Genomic DNA, 21,762 nt, shown 5'->3' with positions numbered 1-21,762 from the left:
TACTTTGCATTCACCAATAGCACAAACTAACTAATCAAAGCAGCAGTAGATATATTGCTTTTTTATGGTGGGACTTTTAGGTGACTAAAGTACATTTTGTTGCAGACCCCATCCACAGCAGTACATTGCTTAACTTCCATGTTGGACTTAAGCCTGCTTCTCCAAACTGGGGGCGCCGACTGACATCTACTGTATGTAATACACTGACTGTGGATAAGTAACCAATACAACCCCACCACAAAAAAATCCAAACTCTCCCTCGAAGGATACCCCTATACTAACTCCCGCACCTCTTTGATAGTTTTATTTGCCAGTGCAGATGTTTATATGAAATGTGTGTAGAGTCATCAAGATTGCAAGGATATGTGTAATATTGTTATGCAACAGCACAAAGGTCGCTCTGTGTCGAGAGATACAGATGCATATGATAAACTATGTGATGCTGGTCACGTTTTTCAGTAGTTCCCTATTCTCTCCCTGTGTTTATTTCTGCATCACCACCTAAATATCAAGCGCGGGACAAGGCAGGGCCTGAGAGCAAAAGGTTTGACATTGATATCAATTTTCACAGCAGCTCTTTGGTTTTTGAAGTCTGGGCCTGACAAAGGACAGGCCTCTTCTTTGCTGCCTGTGGCTAAGCTGAGCAAAACCTTTTGACTGCAGAGACAGCCACAGCACGATGAAAATGCTCTGATAGGGCACTTTTCACTGTCAGATGAAGTTGACCCATGTGCACCTCTGGGACTTGCGGGTAACATCAGCTGCCATCCAATTAAGTCATCTCTTTCATACATATAAGTATATATTAATATATACACACACACACACACACTAGGGCAGAGGTGGGGTGGACAATAACAGAGAGTGTGAGAGATGGCAGAGAAAAGGGGAGTAGCTGCTCCATCTACATTCCCTGCGCCTCATTCTTTTGAAATGCTGATGACTCCTCCTCCCTCGCCCTCATCGCTCTGCTCCCTTCTCTTTTAATGTGGCGGAGTCATCCATTCCATTAACCCTCCTCCTGCTCCCCTCCCCAGGTTAGAATGAGGGAGATCCCCCACCGCCAGCCTCCCCCCCCCCCATAAAAGGCAGGGTAACAGGGGCCACAGTGGTGACGATGGCAGAGGCATTTGTCATGCTCTGAGCTGCGGCAGTCTGTTGCTCTCCCGTGGGCCTTTGTTGTCCCCAGCTCTCAACTTGCTGGCTAAGCAGGGGATTTCACATGTTTCATTAACATCTGAACCAGCTCGGCACTTTTGAACATTTCACAGTGATCGTCAGGGAACGTGCACAAATGCAGACACACTTGACAACATGAAAAGCAGAATGCAACAGGCACATGTACCGAAGAGAGTGCTGTCTGTTTTATGAGAGCAAGGGCAAGATTAGAGCGGTATCACACACACACACACACACACATACACACACACACACACACATGCACACGCAACAGTTTCCATGAGTGTTGACTGCACATTCAGCCTCCAGTTATCCAACCTCTGCGCGGTTCATGGCACACATTCGGTCTTTGTACTAAAGCACAACAATCAGCGTGCCCTGCCCGGCGCCGGTGTTAGGGGCACCACTCAAGTGGAGGTCACTTGGCGAGGCGTTATAATGCTTTAGGCTGGGCACAACAAGACTGAGGGCAATCCACTTAAAGCGAACCACTAACCCCCCTTCCGCCACCTCCTCTCATATCCCCTCCAGGCCACCCCGAGCATCACACTTCTGAATGGAAAACGGGAAATCGGCCCTCTGCAGCACTTCAAAAACTGGAGAGAGAGAAAGCGGAGCGAGGCAGGGTGGGAGAGAGGAAAATACTGTGGAGGGGGGAGAGGGGGTTCATGTTAGTGATGCAGAGCTGCTTTTTAAACGCGGTGCCTCAACACCCAGACAGCAGCGCCTAAGATCTCTGTTAGAGAGAGATGAAACGCCTCGAATCGGGTAACATAGGCAAAAATCAAAGCTTGAAAGAGTTTTTTGATGAGAAGACAGCTTTTTTTTTTTTTTTTAATTCTCCAACACTCCCTCAACTTTTCACTCCGTCTGTCTTTTCAACATGAACTCTGAGTTAAGGCCACGAGTGCAAATCTGCGGTCGAGAGCCTGGATCCAGGAGATGGAGAAATTAATGGTATCTTACATAGATAAATACAACATAGCTTGAGTTGTAATTGCAGCGGTGATGCCAGTTTCAGACGGAGTTTTGGCAGAGCAGAAATGTGGACTGAGCTCTGAGTTGTGAGTTCTGCCAGCCTCTTCACTTCTGCTCCCTGCTCTCCCTCTGTGCTCTCCTGGAGCAGATCATCTCTTAGCCTTAGGCTCTGCCTGCACGTATACAGATAGTTTTGAATATGGATCTTATTCCCCTCCATTTTAGAAAAGTAATTCTGTCCACACAAACTTCCTGTACAAAATATCTCTGTCCTCACTAGAACACAAAAAAGACTCCAAACGCTCATGGGCGTTAGCTGCAGTCTCCCCTCATCACAAAGGAAGTAAATTGTTACCTTTTTTAAATCACCTACTGGAGGTTGCACTACCATTGATTCCCATTAAATAGACGGATGAAGGAGCTCACTCAAACATACAAGTGATGGTCTGGAAGTGTCCCATGATCTACTGGTTCAAGCGGGCCTGATCCAAAAATTGTTGTTTCTGGCAAACTTCAAACCTTGTCGCTGACATGGAACAAAAAAAAATTAGGTGCAGCAGATGCCTCTGTTCGTTCGTGAAGTGGTGCAGCAATACTACAGAAAAATCTAAAGCACTTAGACCAAGCAGTGCTAACTAAACGTTAACAAAACGAAAGTCTGCCGACGTTGTTTCTAGCATATGCTCACAAAAAGCAACAATGGGCAAGTGAAGGAGATGACATCATTCTTTCTCAAATGTTCTGTTTTACACGTCCACACAAATAATTAGTAACCGTAATAAAATCTCAGTTATAGTGACCTAAAGCTCTGTTTATGTGTAGACAAGAGGCTACAACGTAGAGGGAAAAAAATCTGTTTTCAGAAATATCTGTATACGCCTACACAGGGCCACAGCCATACTCTATACCTGCTTGTTACTCTATGAGGTAGGTAGGTAGTTGTTCTTGGGTGAATTTAATAACACCTGTGTCTCTGTACCATTATTTCTAAGAGTCTTGAATGTCTCATAATTAGAAAATACCTTGCTGAACTCATATTTGTAAAACAAACTGCTCGCTTCCTTTCACCACGGCTCATTGATTTGTTTATCCCAGCTGTACATCCTCTTTACTCTGCTAACTTCCTCAACCTTTTTTCCATCTCCTCTCTCATCTTCCCTCTAGGCTGCTCTCTCCGTTTCACTCTCTGTCCTTCTTGTCTTTCTTAATAGAATTAGCGGCATGTCCATCCGTATGTACTAAACATCTCCCTGTTTCTGACAGCTAATGGGGGCCATTCCAAGTCCGGGATGACTGATATTGAGATATCCTTCCTCCAGGGTAACATCCATAGAAATTTTCCCTTGATTTGCTGAGTGATGGACTGTGCAAAGGAACATAGACATAATGATCATTGCGGAGAAGAGCCCTTTAACTCAAGGCCGTAGAGTGTGGGCGATTACAAGCTATACAATAAGCTATGTCTCCTCCACCCCCTCCCCTCTCTCTTTCTCTCCCTCTGCTGAGGTATTTCCAGAATGCCGCCGGCCATGATGGATTTATGAGTAGGCCATACTTTGGTAAACACCGATGGTGGGCAGCTTTGTCCTCCCCCCTGTGATATAGTGAAGGTCCCCATAAAAAATGGGAAAACCAGGTTACGGCCGCCATAGAGCTGGGCTAAACAATAAAAGGCTTTATGGGCAGATATAGGCCTGTACCATAAATGCTGGAATCTGCTGTCAGAGGGACATTAAAGGGATAATGACGGGGGGGTAGCTTTCACAAAATCCCTGCAGCCACTAAGAGGGTCTCTTTTAGAAAAGACACACACACACACACACTGAGGATAGCAAAGCACAGATGTAGAGATCTATACAACAGTTTAACTTTGGGTCAGGCTGTGTGTGTGTGTGCATGTGTGTGTTTCCAGTAGATTGACAGAAAGAAGGTGGAAGTGGTGCAGTGTTCATCGATAACTGCAGCTTGTTCTCACATCGAAGGGTCGGGCCCTCATTACACATTGGCTCGCTGTCGGGGAGCACAGCTGTTGGGTTTGGCTGGTGCTGCCTGTACGGGCTGCACAAAACCAGCTGTGCAAACAAACACACACACACACAGAAACCGTAATGGCAGTAAGGGGAATGGAGTGGTAGTTTCAGGTAGACTTAAAAGCAAACATGCGCCTCGGCACACACACACTCACAAATAAGCACACGCTGACATGCACCCAGGGGAGATGTGAGCCTGGTGGCATGAGGAAGCTGGCTGCTGGGATCATGGCAGTGGCAGTGTCGGGGTAGAGGGATTACAGTGTTGATCATCGCAGTCGTGGTATAATACTGCTCACATGCAGACAGCATGTTTCGCCCCACAGCTTGACAGAGACCTGGACATCTCCTTGGGGGGAGGAATGGCGAGGAGTGCACTTTTTACTGCTTCCTAACACCCCAGATTGGGCTTAGAAAGGAGAGTGGGGGCAGTAAAAATAGTTTGACACCCTCAAGGTCCAGCCAGCAATCTCCTCTCCGCCCTTGCCCATAAAACTCTTTGAATTCCCTCCTAAAAAATCCTTCTCCCCTCCCCCCATCTCTCTGCTGGACTCTCAGCTCCAGCTCTGCTCCGAATCAAGGGCGCTAAGTTTACCGCTCGTGGTATCCCTCTATTATTTGCACTTACATAACCATCTATTTCTGCAAAAGCCTCCATGTCTGAATGGTTCTTTAATCAGGCCTCTCCATCGGTTGGACTTTATGCAACAACGCTTTGAAGCCTGAGCTGTGCAAGCGTTCGGGGATCAGGACGCAATCTCATTTTCTTTGATTTTCCAGTTAAGGAATCGAGATGCAAGTTAGGGGATTGGGACGCAATCTTCTTCTCTCTGACTTTGCTTCCTGATAAAATACTTTTCCATGTTTTCAGGAGTGCGGTGCTTATTGTTGCTGGACCAAGAACAGTCACCTCGAACCTCTTGTGACTCTTTCTGTCTTTACACAGTCATGAAGATGCAGTAGAGAGCACTGACCATGATCACTTCCTCTACATTTATAGCACCAGTTGTCAAGTGTGTGTATGAGTGCTTACACTCATGTGTATGCAGTAATGGAACGAGTAATGAAACTCTATACTCAAGTAAAAGTACAATTACTCCCATAAAAAAGGACTAAAGAAAGGTGACAATTACCATTTGAGAAACCTACTTAAATAAAAATTAAGAAGTACCTGGTTAATAAATTACTCAAAATACAAGTTACTTTCCATGTTATCATTATTTAGGCTGTGTGGGCCAGTGCAAAAATAATGAAAGCATTTGTTAATAGAATTTATTTTAATAAATTATTAAACTTATCCCCTTTTAAAGAGGATTAATGCATTTAAAAGCCCAACCACCAACATGTTATCAGATGGGTAACTGCAGTTACTATAACATCAGAGAATAACACATGAAAAATTAACATTCCAGTAGCTAATGTTAGCAGGCTAACAACATTTTCCCCCAGGAGGAGTTTTTAAATCGGAGATTGCAGTGTTTTTTGGGAGGCACAGCAAGCACTTCATAACTACATAACTTTTTAGACTTTGGTGTAAAAAGTGTGTTAGGATGTGGTCAGGATTTGTCACTGGAAGCTACCTCTTGTACTGGGTTTTGCTCCATCATCATTGCGTGGTAGTGCATATGTTTCCACTCAGCTGGCAACATGACATCTGCAGTAGAGGTGCGCCTCAATCCAAGACTAGATCTAGACTAGTGGTAATGAAGGTATGAAATACAAATGTAGTAAAATAAATAGTAGATTACTGCTTCAAAAATATACTAGAGTGCAGAGTATAAGTACAGTTTAAAAAAATAGGAACAGGAAAGTACTTATTCCTTAAAAAACTACTTTTTTCCTGATGTGTGTTACTTATAATGCATCACTAAACACCCATGTGTGTATGTGTGTTTTATTGTGATCTGTATTGCATACAGACTGGACACCACCCGGCACTAAACCAAACATATTTTTCTATTGATGTGACGTGATACATCTAATTCCCCTAACTATCTGCCCAAAGGAGCACTCTGTTTCCTCCTGTGACAATAAAAATACCAGATTTATTTCATGTAAGGCGCCTGGATATATTCAGCCCTTTTCCAGGATGACAAAAGGACTTTTTTATTTTCAAATAAATGTTAGAGAGCTGTGGGAAAAGGACTTTTTTCAGGTCTAATCTCAAATTCTTCCCTCCCCCTTCCGTAATAAGCAATGATCAACAATCCGTTATCTCTTAGCTTGTTCTGCGCTATCACAGGGTATTACCCGAGGATGAATGCTCTCCCCTTTGGAAAATTAGCATTTTCTGACAGCCATTACTCATAGGGCTAATCCTGTCAAGGAATGTGTGGCTGTACTATCAGTGCAGGCGAGGGGTCGCCGTGGCCCAGGCCTGCACACTGGGCTCTTATCAGGCAGGGTAAACACACTGGGGCCTGCATTAAATAAGTGTCACAGTCAGTGGGGGCGGAGCGGGCCGAGCCCCCCTGCCAGGTTCCATGCAGATAATCCCTCTCAGACACCGTGTTGGTCAGACCCAGCTGTGGCCTGTGGCTCAGGTGCAGGGAAAGTGGGGGAGGAGAGGTATTGTGCATGCAGTGGTGTACATTACAACACAAGTCGCACAGGGTTTGGGCCATTTTCATGTTAATGAAGATATATTTGAAAAGGCTATTCATGTAGCAAGTGTTTTCTGCCTAAACAGGCATCTTTCGGTCAATTTAGGAAAGTTTAAGATACTAAAACAGCTGGAAAATACTTCAGATTGTGCACGAAACAATGGAACAGGACAGGTGAGAAGTTGTCATGTTCTTGACCTCATCTCGGACGTCCCAATCAATGATGAAACATGCCTAATATTTTCCAATGTAGTTTGTCTTTTATCTGTATTTCAAATGAGCCGAATTTTCACTCATCCTAGTGTAAGGTGGGAAGAAATAGTCCTATAATGTGAGATGTTCCACAAAATAACATCTAGCGGGAACTTGGCCTTAATCTCTACCACTGAACATGCACGGGCAACTTGAGCTGGCAGCTGTACTCCAGATCACATGACAATCACAGGTCAGTGTTTTTGAACAGCTCAGTTTCCCTGTCAACACCAACAACATGAGACCGGCGGTGTGTTTGTGAAAAGGTTGGATGTGTTCGTGGGTGCATAATCGCCACGAAATTCCTCCAGCTTTGTAATTTGCATCACCTGAGCCTGAAAAGGAGATATTCATGCCTTTAGAGTATGATAGCTTTGGCATGGACTCAAGCCAGGTGGACGACACAGCTGCGTGTTCGCATGACAAGTTGCAACAATGTTGCATGGAATGTTGCAGAGTAAAGGTGGAGTAACATTTTAACAGGGGAGGTGGTGCAAGTCTGTGGCAAAACAACTTCCTGGTCTTTTTCCCAGGCTGCAGCTACACTGTGAGAAAAAAGTTCAGCGTCAGTTACCACGACTGGGTGACTTTGCCACTTTTGTTACTTTATGTGTGCCGGGTGAACCGAGGCGCCTCTCTGGGCAGGCACTCGAGGAAAAGTGTAATGGTGTTACTCTGAGTGTACAAGGTGGGAAACCTTGAATAATGTGGGATGAGAGCGAGCCAGAAAGGCGAATCCGAGTCAGCCAGTGGGTCACCAGGAGGTGAGGCTGCCTACTTCCCTGGGTTCAGGAAAAGTTCAGCCGCATAGCATTAGGCAAATTAGGGAGACAGGGCTGGGGGAGAAGAAAAAATCGGAGGGTAGGGACTGATGAGAGCATGGGGGAAAGGGTCAAATTAGTTGGAAGGAGGAGCCCGAATAAAGAGTGAGAACATGGATGGAAACTTCCAGGAAAGAAAAAAAAGAAGAGAGAGATGGTGCAGCCCTCATTAAGTCCATGAATTCCGTGTAAAGATATGAAAGACTCATTACTGAGCTTATATAACTTAATCATGTCCTCAAATACATTTTTATTTAAAGCCCCAGCACCTAAATTTGAGGGAGGGCGGTGGCGGTGGCGGTGGCCCCCCTATCCACCCCCTTCCTCTTTCACAGTCCCATGCAGGGCCCGGGTTTACACAGAGAGGGAGATCCATGGTGACGTCCCTGAAGGGGTTAAACGAAGGAGGAGCAACGCATGAAAAGAGACTGAGGGGTTGGAGGGGTGGAGAAAAAAGAAAAAGAGCCTGGTGGAGGTGGAGCCAAAGCCCTCAGCTGCTGTGCCTTGTCACATTTTTGCAGAACATGATAGCAGCACGATTTGGTGTGGGGATGATTTAGGCGTCTCTGTCTCTCTCTGCGAATACAAACAAGGCGGTGCTGCGTGTTTTTCACGCGACCCTGGATGTGTGAGAGCTGGGGTCTGACCGAGGGAAGCGGCCGGTTGGTGTAGCGCACGGAGGGAGACCGGTTCATTCACGGACGGCTGACAGGAGTCCACCCACGGCAGGCGCAAACGGGACAACCGAGCGTAACCCAAAGGACAAACTGCAACTAGACGGAATTTCCTCTCTGATATTTGCGCCTCTTGATAAGCCCCTGTGTTTCCAGACACGGATTTTAGGAGATTCCTTTTTTTCCTGGATTTTTTTTATTTCTCCTCTTTATGGTGTGGATACAGCCTCAAATGTTGCTCTGTGTTTGAGCAAGGCCGAAAGGACCGATTATTCCGCTGAAGTTACCCGGGCCGTTTTCGGTTTATTTAGTGTGTTCGTGTGTGTGTTGGACACCATGCAGACTGCTTTTCTAAATTATGTTTTCAAATTGAGCGCAGCCGATTAGGCTATCTCACACACTGATTCCCTCCTCGGGTTTTGGGGGTTTCGATCAATCCAGAGCTGTAAGAAGATGCCAAATGTTCAAATGTTCCCTCTGGGTTTGGATTTACCACTTTTCCCTCGATTTTAATGCAGTTTCCCCTTCCTCCGGTTTGGCCCCCTCAGTTTCTACCTCGGCTGGTGGCGAGCTGAAAACCACAAGGCTCCTGTGCGTGCGTGCGTGTGTGTGTGTGTGTGCGTGTGTGCGCGCGACAATTTTTTTGATAATAATCCCCTGCTGTCGTCCTGCTCCGTATGATGTATGAGAGTGTGGACGTTGTGGGACTGAATCCCAGCCCGAACCCGTTTTTAATGATGGATTACTACAACCAGAGCAGAGGATGCTTGATCCCGGAGAAAGGACTGGTGCCCGGAGCGCCCCATCCCTACAGCACGTCCATCAGAAACCAGCACTGGAACGGCTCCAATCACTGTAGGTGCCTTTTCCTGCCTCCTCAACTTTATTTCACGTAATTGGGAAGTTAAAGCCTCCACATCCGTGTGTGTGTGTGTGTGTGTGTGTGTGTGTGTGTGTTTACAGCCTCTATACATGGCCTGTTTCCCATTTTGTTATTATTTACCACACTGGTATAACCGTTATTACAAGGCCTTTTATTCCCGCGTTATGTTTGATTTCAATTATTTAAACCCTTTAAAATGTCCAAACAGCGTTGCATGTTATCACCATCCCTCAGCTTCATAACTGCATTATATATACTTGACCCACTTTCGGCTCTGCCTCTCTCCTCTTCCTCTCTACGCGCCCCGGCTGGGTTTTTTCTCCCTGAGAAACGTCGGTGAGATTGCGGCTCTGTGATCCGCCAGGCCACGTTATCCCAAAGCTTTTGCCTTCCTGAAATATGCACTTAATACAAACAAGGTTTTGCAAGCAATGCCAACGTTAATCAGATCAAACTTTCCTGCCAGTGTTACCCCTTTGGTTCCTCTGCTTAATCTGGACAGCTGCACCCAAAGGCCACACAGTTCCTGAGCAGCACGGCCTTAACTGGACACTCCTGTCTGTTTAATGTGCCAATCAGGCCTTGTGCTAATTAAATGTATTTTAAAGCGGGCGTTATATTTAGCAGGTAGGCTGGGGTAACAATTAGTTTAATCTTTAAACACCATGTTTATCTTAATATCTTTACACATACATTAGAATAAATATTTAAATTCTAGGCTCATGTGCTACATGACAGGCTTTTCTGCCATGTCTATAAATAGCACATGTCTGATGGTGCTTTTAAAATCTCACTAAGGCTAAGTTTGGGTAAGTGATTTAGTCTGTGCATGTGTGTTTGGTGTATTTTTTTTTTCTTTAAAGGTTGAGTAACCAGAGCCCCAGTCATGGGAGATTTCAGTTTATTGATACGGTATCTGCCGCAATAAGAGGGAGTTTTATTGCAACAACAAAGTATCACAGAGGCCGTTCCCCATTCTTCACCTCAAAGGAGCTGCACTGCACAAAGCTCCAGCAGGCCCTTTATAGAAGAGATAGCTCTGTTGTCTTTCACAGCTGAAGGAGTGTAAAAAGGCAGGAATCTCCACAGGCTCTTAAGGGCCAATTTCCTCCTCGTCTCAAGACTATAGGAACGAAAACGACAAAGGGAAATTTTAAACAGGGATTTCTGACGTTTGGCAGCAACAACAAAAGCACTCAAAATATGTTTGTGCTGCAGTCTTGATTTTTTCGCTGCTTGTTTTTCCGAGTCGGCCGAGATTAGGAATTCCTCTCGGCTGAAACGACATACATTTTTCAAAGCAGATACCCAGCGAGCTTGGTAGTATTTATCGAATTGACCCACTAAAGAGCTCTAGTGGCGGCATTGATTCAAACCATGTGAGCTCGTCTGAGGGAGACTGTGGGGGTTTGGCCCAGGAAAAGACCTCTGATCCCTTACTCGACTCCACATTGTGTTGCTCAACGGAGGAGTTGCAGGGGGAGTGTGTGTGTGTGTGTGTGTGTGTGTGTGTGGGTGGGGGGTAGCATAGCTGCTCTTTGCCTTACTGCTTGAATGTAATAAAAAATTTAGTGCACAACCAGGGAGCGGTGGTAGCGGGGGGGCTTAGAGTAGAGAGGCACAACATCCGTTAGTGTCATCACGTGGCTCCGAGGCTTATTGGATCATAGGGATAGAAAACAAAACAGACAAAACAGAGCAAGACTTCTTTTTTTTTTCACCTCCAGATCTTAAGCAGGAATCCAAAGCAGTCAGGCTCAAAAGCACGAGACAATCCCAAAAACATCTGCTGGACTTTTTCTTTTCTTTTTTTTTTTTCTTTTTTTTTTTTTTTTAAATACAAACTTCACAGACAGTAGTCTCATGGTATGTTATCCTCTGCACGTGGGTTTGGAAACAGATTGCTGGTGGAGTTAAACATTTTTTTTACCCCCTCTGTGCTTTTTCCTTTTTGGTCCTCTGTTTTTTCAAACCTCTCCACATTGGGTCTAACTATTCATTACGGGCTTTACAGACGAGCTCTCTGGCTCTAAGAGTGCACTCAATGACATCTTCGCTGAAGTAAACGGCCTCCCGGACCCATTAAGTGGCTGGGCACAAATCCAGATCATATGGACGCGTCATCCCTGATGTTATTAGTCCTTTAAGGATGCTGCCACTTTAGTTGTCTGACTGTTTCCATCCAGTGGCTGTCAGCGAAGGTTTGTCCAGTCACAGGCAGCGTCAGCAAGCTGATAACCGGCTTATATTTGAAACAACAATGCTGAATGTTTACGGTGAAAAAAGGCTCTGACCTCACAGATTAAATGCAATTCTTTTTTTCACTGAGTGCTTGTCAGAGTCCTTCCAGCAATTATGGGCTCATGCATGAAAGAATGTGCGTGGCCTTGTTCACATGACTGTCACACACTAAAAAAAATGGGGGGTATAAAGAAAAGAGGGAATGCATGGTGGGCTCAAATGCTCACCAGCCCATAGGCTTCTTGCTCTTTGTTTTTTTTCTCAGGCTGTCCACAATACGAAAGAAAGCGGTCACCAGGGATTTCCATAGAGAGTAGACGAGGCAGAGAGAAGAGTGAGCTTTAGCTAGTTTGTCTTCTGAAGGCAGGGCCTGCCAAGTGGGCTATTGGACACGAACGCTGTGTGTCTGAGGGGCAAGTGACTGGCAGCTTAATCTGACTCATGTGGTATTTAAGTGCGGAAGTCCTTTTGCCTAGCAGGAGCTCAGGCCCAAGAAAAAACAGATGGTATTTTATTGTTTTTTGGTGCGACGGACTGTAAGAGCAGGAGCAATTTTGGGCAGTGATGAAGGAGGAGGTTGGTTTGAGTGGATTTTTTTTTTTTTTTTTTTTGAAGGAGAAAAAAGAAAGTTTGAGCTTTGCTGGTGAAGCGCAAACCCATGCGGTTTCTCTTTTGGCTCTCTGCGAGGCTGCAACGTCAAGACCGCGCAGCGAGAGCGTCCCTAATTGTTTGTGCTGTTAGGCAGCAACATGGAAAACTGTGGGTGATGTGTTTGGACTTTGTGCAGGCCGGCAGATTGGTGTTGGCCTTGCGAAAGAACTGCGAATATCAATTCCTCCTCCTCTTTGTTTATGTATGCAGATTTTATTTGGCAAGTGTTTGCTGAGAATTGAGAGAAAACATGAACAACGGAGCATAAACAGAGAGAGGCTCGTCCTGTCCCCAAACAGAACCGCTCAGTTTACTGGCAGTTTCTGACATTGAAGGGAGGTTGCTGTTGTAAACAGCTGGAGAAAAGGTCATCCGTTAAGGCAGAACATCACGTACCAAATTTATTTTCTTGATCAATCCACTCAGGAATTCTTGGCAAAGCTGCTTAACAACCTTAGTAAAATTACAGCTTGTAACTGGGCAGACATAAAGCAGTAATGCAAATCCCAGGCCTTAATATTCCTGAACTGCAGTGTTTGTCCTTAATGTCAATGCCAAGTCCCTGAGCCTTATAATATTTTCTGCATGCTCTTCAACGTCCATGGACCTCGGTGCTTTCATGGACATGCTGATGAGAGAACGGGCCTTTTCTCTCGGGGCTTTGTTGATCCCGACTTGATGGAACTGGCAGGATGGATGGACAGCATTGAGGCAAGGTCCCCAGTTCTTCCAGGGATGGGAAGCGTCAGGCAGTCTCCTTATTGCGCCACGTCTGCCTAACCCCTTTCAGCCAATGGCGACAGTGATTTAGTAGCCTGAACGCCTGGAACGCAATGGAGAGAGAGGGGTGTGTGTGTGTGTGTGTGTGTCTGAGATAGAGAGAGATCAAAATGTCCACAGAAACACGCCTGCTTTCACCTTCAGGTGAACATCAATAACACATTTTGTCATCAAGGTATGTTTGTAATGGCACAGAGGTGAAGGGAGTTCAACACCACTGCCGCCGCTCTCCTGGGAAAGGCCGCAGGGCAGCATTTCACAACCTGCTATCGCTCGCTCCCAAAGCGACACCCTGCCACCAACCTTCAAAAGCTGTTGCTGCTCTATTTTAATGCGATTCACCATGTACTAAATAGAGATGCCCTCAGATTGGGATGTTCGTCGTGACACCAGGTTATTAGGATCAACAGAGACGAGTGTTTTTGTTCGATAGAGCCCAGGCGTTTTTTTTACAAAGTGCTCAAAGACGAGTGGGTGTGGTCCTTCACCTTGAACATTGGCAAAGCAACTGGCTTTTGGACACACACGCAAACAGTGCTGACTGACAACTTTTATTTTCTCCTGAGGGTGACATATTGCAGCGTCACTCCGTATAGAGTATGTCAGAAATTTATCCGGGCAGTTTTTTTTTTGTGAACACACGCTCAGACCCCACCGATGGGCCCCGGCTTGTTTATAGAGAGCATTAGCCTGGAGGCATCAGTCAGAGAGTACTGTACACCAGTTTGGTTTGACGCTAAATCCCCAAACAAGGGTTTGTGTACACTGCAAAGCCCACTTTGATGAACAAAGCAGGGGCAGACTGAAAAGATCCAGGCAGTGTCATTGATTCATCAGGGCTTAAAGAAGGCAGCTGATTGCAGACATTGTGACATAGGGCCGTAATCTCACTATCAATAATTACAGTCTCCCTCTTGTCTGTCCTGGTACAGACACACACACACACACACACACACACACACACATGCACGCACACACAGGGTTGGGAGGGAGATCGAAACAGTTCAGGTTAAAGGGGGGTTCTTCCCTCTAAAATATTCATAGCTTCTTCATTTAAATCAATTCGGCTCTACGGGTGCAGTCAAGCGTCAACTGTCAGAAATTGAGCTGGGGCTGTTGTAATCACTTCTTTACTTATCTCTACAGATGGCTTGTTCGCAATGGGCTCTGCATGGCTAGCTCACCAGCACATTGAGAGAGGGCTCTCTCTCTATCCCTCTCCCCTTCCCATCTCTCCGCCCTATCTCCATGTTTCATCCCCACCCTCTCATAATGGAACACACATAAATTCATCTGGGTATTGAACCGGGGACATTCATCACCCCAGAATTCATCTGTGAGGCATTTTCATTCCCAAAGTGTCTCCTTTCTCTCTCCCACTTTATCTCTCTCTCCCTCTCTGTTTCCCATCTCCATGGTGGCATTCACCGCATGGCAAGCCTGAGCCGGGCAGTCAGTGTCACGATTAATCTTTAATGCTCGCCTGCCCTAATTTTTCCTCATATTTTACAAGATTTCCTGCCCTGCAACCCCCCCTTTTGCCAACATCCGCTATATATAGAGTGATTACATGGAATGTTGCCTTGTTTCATCAGTTGCGGAGGACCGCTGCTCGCCTCTGCCTCTCCTGTGCAGTCAGTCTCTCTCAGGCCACTAGCTCTAGGCCAAAGCACAGGGGCTGCTGCTTCCACCAACATACTCATCCCCAATCTCCCTCTGGGGATCTGTGTTAACATCACATGGATGACAACTGTGTACACCTCAAGTAGTTCACACACGCACCACAGTGGAATGCCCTCCTATTTGGAGAGTGGGACAGCCGAGGAAATAGGGAAGAGGTTAGGGTGCTAAAAATACAGGAGCCTGGCCGTTCTTATGCTGTCTGGGCAAAAAATAGCACCATGTTGCTGCCGCATCTCAGTCAGCATTGTTAACTAAGGAGCAAGAGAGGATCGCCCTGCCCCGGCTCATGTTTGTGTTTCACGCTTTGTATGCACAAAAATCCCCTCGGCTACAATTGTGCTTTTAATCAGCTAGCAGGCCGGCCAGCATCTGAGATAGAAAAGATGTCTCTGTTTCAGATGATCTCATTGTGGCTCCTTATTTGCCTGCTTTCATAATACCTGGTGTTGGTGTCTTTCACATGCCTCCGGGGTGCACAAAGAGCAAGTCTGGAGGAAGACGAGTCCTTTCTGTACGTCTTGATTTATGGTAGCTTCTTTCTAAAGTAACTTTAGATATCCATATTGTGTTATCGTCTCCTCTTTGGTTCTCTCGTCATCCTGGCCCAGCCTACCTCAATCTGGTCCCACTTAGTGACAGAGGAGCTAGGACTGTCTGGACGACACTGTGTTCTCTTTCCCACAGCCCCTCTGAATCATTTCATATTCATTACGTGTCTGGCTGGAGCCCGGCCTCTGACATTTGACTCTTAAAGGCCCACCTGGGACCGGGATGAAATAGACTGCCAACAGTGCGGTGGCGGAGGTGGGAAGGAAGAGTGTAGCGCTGGATAGTGACGGATAGGACAGCATGTTCGACTGATGGCTTGGGTTACAGGCTGCTTGTTCGCCGGTAACCCTGTTTGTGATATTAGCATTGTATGAACTGAGATGTGCCCCGTAGCGGAGCAACTCCGAACACGTGCAGGTTAAGAGAGGTGAGTGTGAAACAACTGGATCCTGTTTGTTATGAATAGAGCCACTGTGTGTTATAAAGGGATGGCTCTGATATCAAGTCGCCCCTTCATTTCAGAGAGACGTGTTGTCTGGCCTTTGCCACAACCCGAGGTGTCTTATCAGGGCCATTGTTAGTGAAGTACCTCGGCTGAGAGAGTGACAGAGATAGTTGCCTGGTAGATATCACGGTAATTAAGTGGTCATGTCAGGTGCTGAGGAGCACTCATTCTTCCGGGAAAAATAAACGTCACAACCCTCTTTGCGACAAATTCCTGGTAGGGTTAAGTTTGTTTGTTTCTGACTGTTTCATACCCAGAGAGGATTCACCAGGAAAGGAACTGAGATAAAGCCCCAATGATGACGTGGGTGCTCCTCTCTGGTTGAAACTAAACACATAAATGTCTTTGTGTATTCCTCATTCCTAAGCATCTTTTTTCAGAAGCCCTGCCAGCCAGGGTGTTCCATCAGATTTGGGAAGGGGGCGGGCTGATAGGGAAATATGCAGCCTCACAGCACTTAGAGCAGAGAGGGCACATTCTGTTATTCCACGGGATTTTTAACAGTAACCTGAGGAAAGCTTTTTATAGTAGACCAAAAAGATGAAGGGCGGGTAGTAAAGAGAAGCATTTGTTCTTGAGCTGTGCTCAAGGAAATGATAAACAAGTCTAAATTATGCAGTGAGTTACTATTTCACAGTCGTGCTTTTGCTTTGTTTTCAACCAAAGTCTTCTAGTTATTGTCTTAATGCACACACACACACACACACACCTTTGTTTTGTGCTCCAAATGATAGCACTGCTATCAAAGAGGAAGCCTGTGTTGCTTGCAGAGATAAAATCACAAGTATCGGAGCCCTTTGACAGCTTGGTATTCCCCTCCTCTCTGCCAGGGAGCTGACTAATGGAAAAAGGTGACAACAGTTTGAACCAGAGTTGTCAAGTTGCACAGTGTGACGCCCTGTAGTAACCAGTGACCAGCCCCCTTTTTTATGCATGTAGCGGTGCTGCTCTGTGCCACCGCCACGATTTGGATGTGACACCTGGCTTTGCCCTCGCGCCGTACGTGGGAAACCTTTTGCACAGGCACCGCTGCCACTGTGGCGGTTCCACAATAGAGCTGGATTATTGTGTCTGGGCTGTCAGCACCTCTCAGCTGAAAGAAAACGAGAGGGGGAGAGAGGGAGACAGAGAGAGATCTCAGGCACCGGGAGGGGAAGGCGGGGGGGTTCCGGGAGAGCTGGCATTTTCAAACAATAATCTCTGTGGAGCCTTTCAGGGGGTTTAATGTCATTTTTGGCCTCTGGATTTTTGCCCTTTTCTCCTTTTGAGCAGTGGAGAGCAAGCGGGGAGGAGAAGAAGGAGAAAATAAGGGAAGAGAGACAACACGGAAAGGGAGGGAGAGGGAGAGGCTTGGCTGGGTGACTGATATTATTAGTGTTCTAGTGCGACTGATGGAGCCTTGGCCTGCATCCAATGGCTGCCAACAGGCCAGCGTTGGCAAATTGAGTCTGGTACAGAATGGCCTATATCCTCGTCCTATTTAGCACATTACAGAATTTGTTTTTATCTTGCCTATCTCTTCATCCATCCTTCACTCCTTTCATTTCTTTATTTTGAATCAAGTCTCATCATGTTTTAGTTCACTCAAAATTGAGCCTTGTCTGCAATAGAGATGTTAAATACTGAGGGCAGATAGATGGCAGCTTAAGCCGGCCGCTGCTTTTTACTTAGTACCTTGCGTGCAAGCTGCATGGCTGCCCAAATTTGCTCCTCCTGGCTACAGGCAAGAGTGGCAACACTAATCTTCTCTGCCCTGTGTGAATTATGGATTGGATGTAATGCAGCGATTAGACACACGCACCTACACACATGTCACACTCTGCTGCGGCGGTGACCAGCTAGGCTCCCTTTCTGCACTCAGAGAGGGTTTCCCTAGCTGCACATCAAAGTCTAGCCTACAGTGCTGCTCCCCTAACCTGGCCACCCAGCCTCGTCCTCACCGCACTGCTCACCTCTAATCAACCTCTACAGCTACATACATCCTGAAGCTACCAAGAGAAGAAATCCGCTCTCGCACATATCCTTGCTAAAGCCTTTCATGGCTGTAATCCCCAGCACCAGGAAGAGATGCATGGGAATCTTGGTCAGCTGACTTTAAAGAATGAGGAAGGGAATGAGGAACTACAGCAAGGTTGGAAGCCTATTTTCTCCCCCCTCCACCTCCCACCCTTCCCTTAAGCCTGCTGGGATGCTCCTTGGGCTTGACATCCCCAACCCCACCTGCCCTCGCTGCTCAGCGGGAAGCTCCATCACTGGCTTCCCCTGAACTGGCCTACTTGGGACTGTTTGATCTCATTGTGGAAGCAAGTGAGCTCACCCGCTGCCTGGCAGGCAGAGAGAGCTCCTTGATGCTGAGGGTTGGGGAGGTGGAGCAGGCTTCAGTGGAGAGGCTTAATAACTGTATTAACATCGGTGGCTCCCCCAGGACCCACGCCTACACAGCACTGGGAGGAGGGTGGGGGTAGCGGGGAAAGCTGCCTTCTCACACTTTGAATGCTCTGCCCTAATTTTCTCCTGTCTCCCGCTCTCTTTACAGCTCAGTTTTTTCAATTCAGTGTGATTTATAAATCAAGATGTATTAGAGCAACACGTCTTCCACACGCTTGTTTCTCAGCTTCTCACTATGCTGCGTGACAGTTCCATCTCTTGTCTGGTCATCACTCCTGTGGCGGCCCACTTCCTTTAACTCTCCATGTCCTCTTATCTCTCTTTTCTACAATTGTTTGTCCTCTTTCTTACGCCTGGCTATTTATTTATCCATCCCAGTTTCCCCCTCATCACATTAAACAAGTCGGCTTACAGATGTGTAATATCACAGTCAACTTCAAATTGAAAGTACGCTACTCTTTCCTCACCTGTGTGTGTCGCCATTCATGACAGGTCCCCTTATCCCTTGAATTATACATTGGTAACTGTTGAATAATTGATGGGCCCCACTTAGCTTAATGGACAGAGTTAACTGGGAGAGGCGCCTGTTTCCTAACTTGCAGAGGAACTGGGTCGCCATAAACGGCACCCTGTCACCCCCTCAGGGTCATAACGAGGCCCCGGTCACAGGGACGGGAGACAGCGCAGTCGACAGAGGCCAGCTGGGGTTAACTGGACCCCAGAGGGAGAGAGAGGACAGGAGGGAGAAGTGGGAGCATTAACACCAGGCTCACCTGAGGGCTCGGATCAGGTTGCTTCCGCCCATTGTTTTGGCAGGCCTGCTCGCTAGTGTGTGCGTAGGCAGCAAGCACGGTCCTGTACGTGCATGCAAACATACAGTACATGTCTGTTTATGCTTGTGTTTTTCACACGGACGTGCACTTCAAGGTGGAGGGGGCATGCTTAACTCTTTAGGCATGGGTGCACAGGATATTTAGATTCAAGTGTTCTTTACAAGTAATTATCTGCATTAGCATTTTACTCTTTAAGCCCTTAATTTTCTTAAATCGGTCTTTCAGAAGCCGTAGAAATGAAGTAGGGAAGAATAGGAAGTAGGATTTTCTGATGTTTTTTCTGATGTTGCATTGTAAAATCTTAAAATAATAGGTAAATGAAATGAGGGGAGTGCCTCTCGCATTAATGTCAGACAGATCAGGATAGTCATTTCTTTCTGGTCAGGATGCTCAGAGCAGTTGTCGACTGTCTGCTAGTTAGCTGTCACTGTACCCTGGACAACATGGGGAGCGCACATTTTCTGAAAGATTTTGCATCATGGCTTAAACTGGTGCAAAGCAATGCGTTCAAGGCTCTGTGTATTTAGTGTAAAAGTGTTTCACATTTGGCACCATGGGAATCAAATGCAGTGGAATCCCACCTGCAAAGTGAGAAACACAAAATCGTCAACAGACACCAGGTATTATCCAGGTATTATCCTTGTCTCTGCCACGACACAAAAGAAATCATGTTACATAAATATTCGGGCAATATTGGCTATTGTTTTTTCTCCTTTACTTTTTGTTTTCATACAATTGGTCTCAAATTTCTTACCGAGTAACACTAGAACGTCTTAAAAAGTCATAAATCTAGTTTTCTGTATGCTGTAGGGGTCCTGATGGAGTTGTAGACATACATTTGCAAACAAAACCTTCACATTATTTATATTAAGGTCCTATTTGAAGCTTTGTGTTGCTGCTTTGCAAATTTGGAATATGAAAACTATTGAGCAGTTGGCAAAAAATTGGATGATAAATGACAACCATGACAAAATCAACAACCCAGTGATGCTTGTAGCCCAGCCAGTATTTCTGCACAGGCTGTTTCTGTGAACAAGTCAACTGGCTAAAAAAAAAAACCAAAATCCCTACTATCAAAAATGTATTAATGTTCGTGTAGCGAGAGATCAACTTTGTCTCACTAACACCAGTTGGCTGACTGGTGGACAGCCATATCACAGGAAATGGTGTGTGTTTTTGTGTGTGTGTCAGGATCAAATGGCTCCCCCCAGGCTACACTGAAAGGTCAGGGATCCATGCAGGAAATTAGTGTCTGTGGAGGCACAGACAACACACACACACTCACACACACAGGGATAAGGGGAAAGCACAAACCATACCCGGGGAAGCTAAACACGTCCTTCATTAAATTCTAGTAACATCCCACTGCGCTCCCTTGATGACTCTGCCCGCTCTCATCAGCCATTTTTCCTAAGCACGGAGCGAACTCAACCTCCCGGTGCTATCGACAAGCACCACGCTTTTTTTTTTTTTTTTATCTTTTATTTTTTTGCATTGGCGCTGACACTAAAGACAAATGGGTCTGCCTCTCCCCGCCCACCCGCTCTCCCCTCTCTCTGCCCAAATCTTCCACTAAGGAGGCCCCTGACGCTCCACATCAGACAGCTGAATCAAATGTGTGTCATCAGTCATCATTAGGGGGCAGGAGAGCAGTGGCTGGCCTGTGCAGCAGTGAGCCTAAGGTGTTTAAAGCTACCACTGTGATCTTCGGTGGATTTAGTCGCCTTATTTTATTCAGAGATCACATGTGCAGCTGAGTGTTGCAGTTTCAGCCTACGAGTCTGTAGAATATCATCTATATGTGTATGACAATTGGTTGTTTGTTATTTTCCACCCATCAATGTACAGCTAGCTTGTTTTCCTCTGCGTCTGGCTATGCTAAATATGTCAGCTGTCTCCTCGGGGTCTTTAGGCCATTTTAACCCCTGTGCTGACCTAGTAACCTCCACAGGCCCTGGTATCATTGAGCTCTTTAACAGACTAGTGACAGGATAATGGTCAGCTTGCTGCATCTTCTTGTTCACGCCCTTTTGCAAATACCTCCACTTTACATCCACAATAATACGCTTTCAGCTCCCAACCTGACATTGGTACTTTGAGCTAATTTATGAAGGGTACTGTTGTCATTATGGGTTTCGTGTACAGTAGAGGAATGCACGTTAGCCTGCCGAGGCTTGAAGGCGGTGGTAAATTACAAGCGAGTTTTAACTATTAGCTCTAACTCATGTTGACGAGTACATGAAGTGACAAACCTAAATGGGTGTCTGGATTTCAAGAGAAACGGCCCTGGCGAGGCGGCACATTATTTAGCATCGCTGAACACACGTTCTCATCCGCCGGAGTCACGCACACGCTGCACTCGCGACCTCTCCCCCACTTCTGCAATCATGCCGCTGCTCTGAAGTTGAGAAGATCAAACCCTCGTAATCTATTCCCTGTGTGATTGACTATTGTGTCGTCCACAGAGACACAGAGAGGGAGAGGAGGGGAACGGGAGCACATGAGTCGAGAGAGGCAGTTTAACATGACAAAGCCTGTCCCTGGTGATCCTCTCTTCTCCTCCCCAGATCCTCATGAGCCTCTTCTCTTTCTCCCTCCTCTCTTGATCCCTTGTTCCCCCTTTTTTTTCTCTCCACCTCCTCCTGGCCTCTCCAAGTCCATTTCAGCCCTCTAATGCAAATAGCCCCTTTGCCCCCTCCATATTTATGACCC

At 46.3% G+C, this 21,762-nt stretch overlaps 1 protein-coding gene across 7 annotated transcripts in view; it reads left to right on the top strand.

Annotated features, from left to right (window-relative positions):
- raraa (retinoic acid receptor, alpha a) overlaps window positions 1-21,762 on the top strand; it is a 174,500-nt gene that overhangs the window by 120,064 nt on the left and 32,674 nt on the right. Inside the window, exon 1 of one of the 7 annotated variants that reach the window (XM_033612239.2) lies at window positions 8,363-9,392. The exons of the other annotated variants lie outside the window; for them this stretch is intronic. Within the exon in view, the coding sequence (XP_033468130.1) occupies window positions 9,215-9,392 (178 nt within the window). The 5' untranslated portion in view covers window positions 8,363-9,214. Of the gene's footprint in view, window positions 1-8,362; window positions 9,393-21,762 lie in introns of those variants that run through there. 7 annotated transcript variants of the gene reach the window in all.

This window comes from Epinephelus lanceolatus, chromosome 21 (genome assembly GCF_041903045.1).
Source record: "Epinephelus lanceolatus isolate andai-2023 chromosome 21, ASM4190304v1, whole genome shotgun sequence".
In the NCBI taxonomy this organism is placed as follows: Eukaryota; Metazoa; Chordata; class Actinopteri; order Perciformes; family Serranidae; genus Epinephelus; species Epinephelus lanceolatus.
Note: the sequence above shows the minus strand (reverse complement) of the source record. Positions and strands in the feature narration are given on the sequence as shown.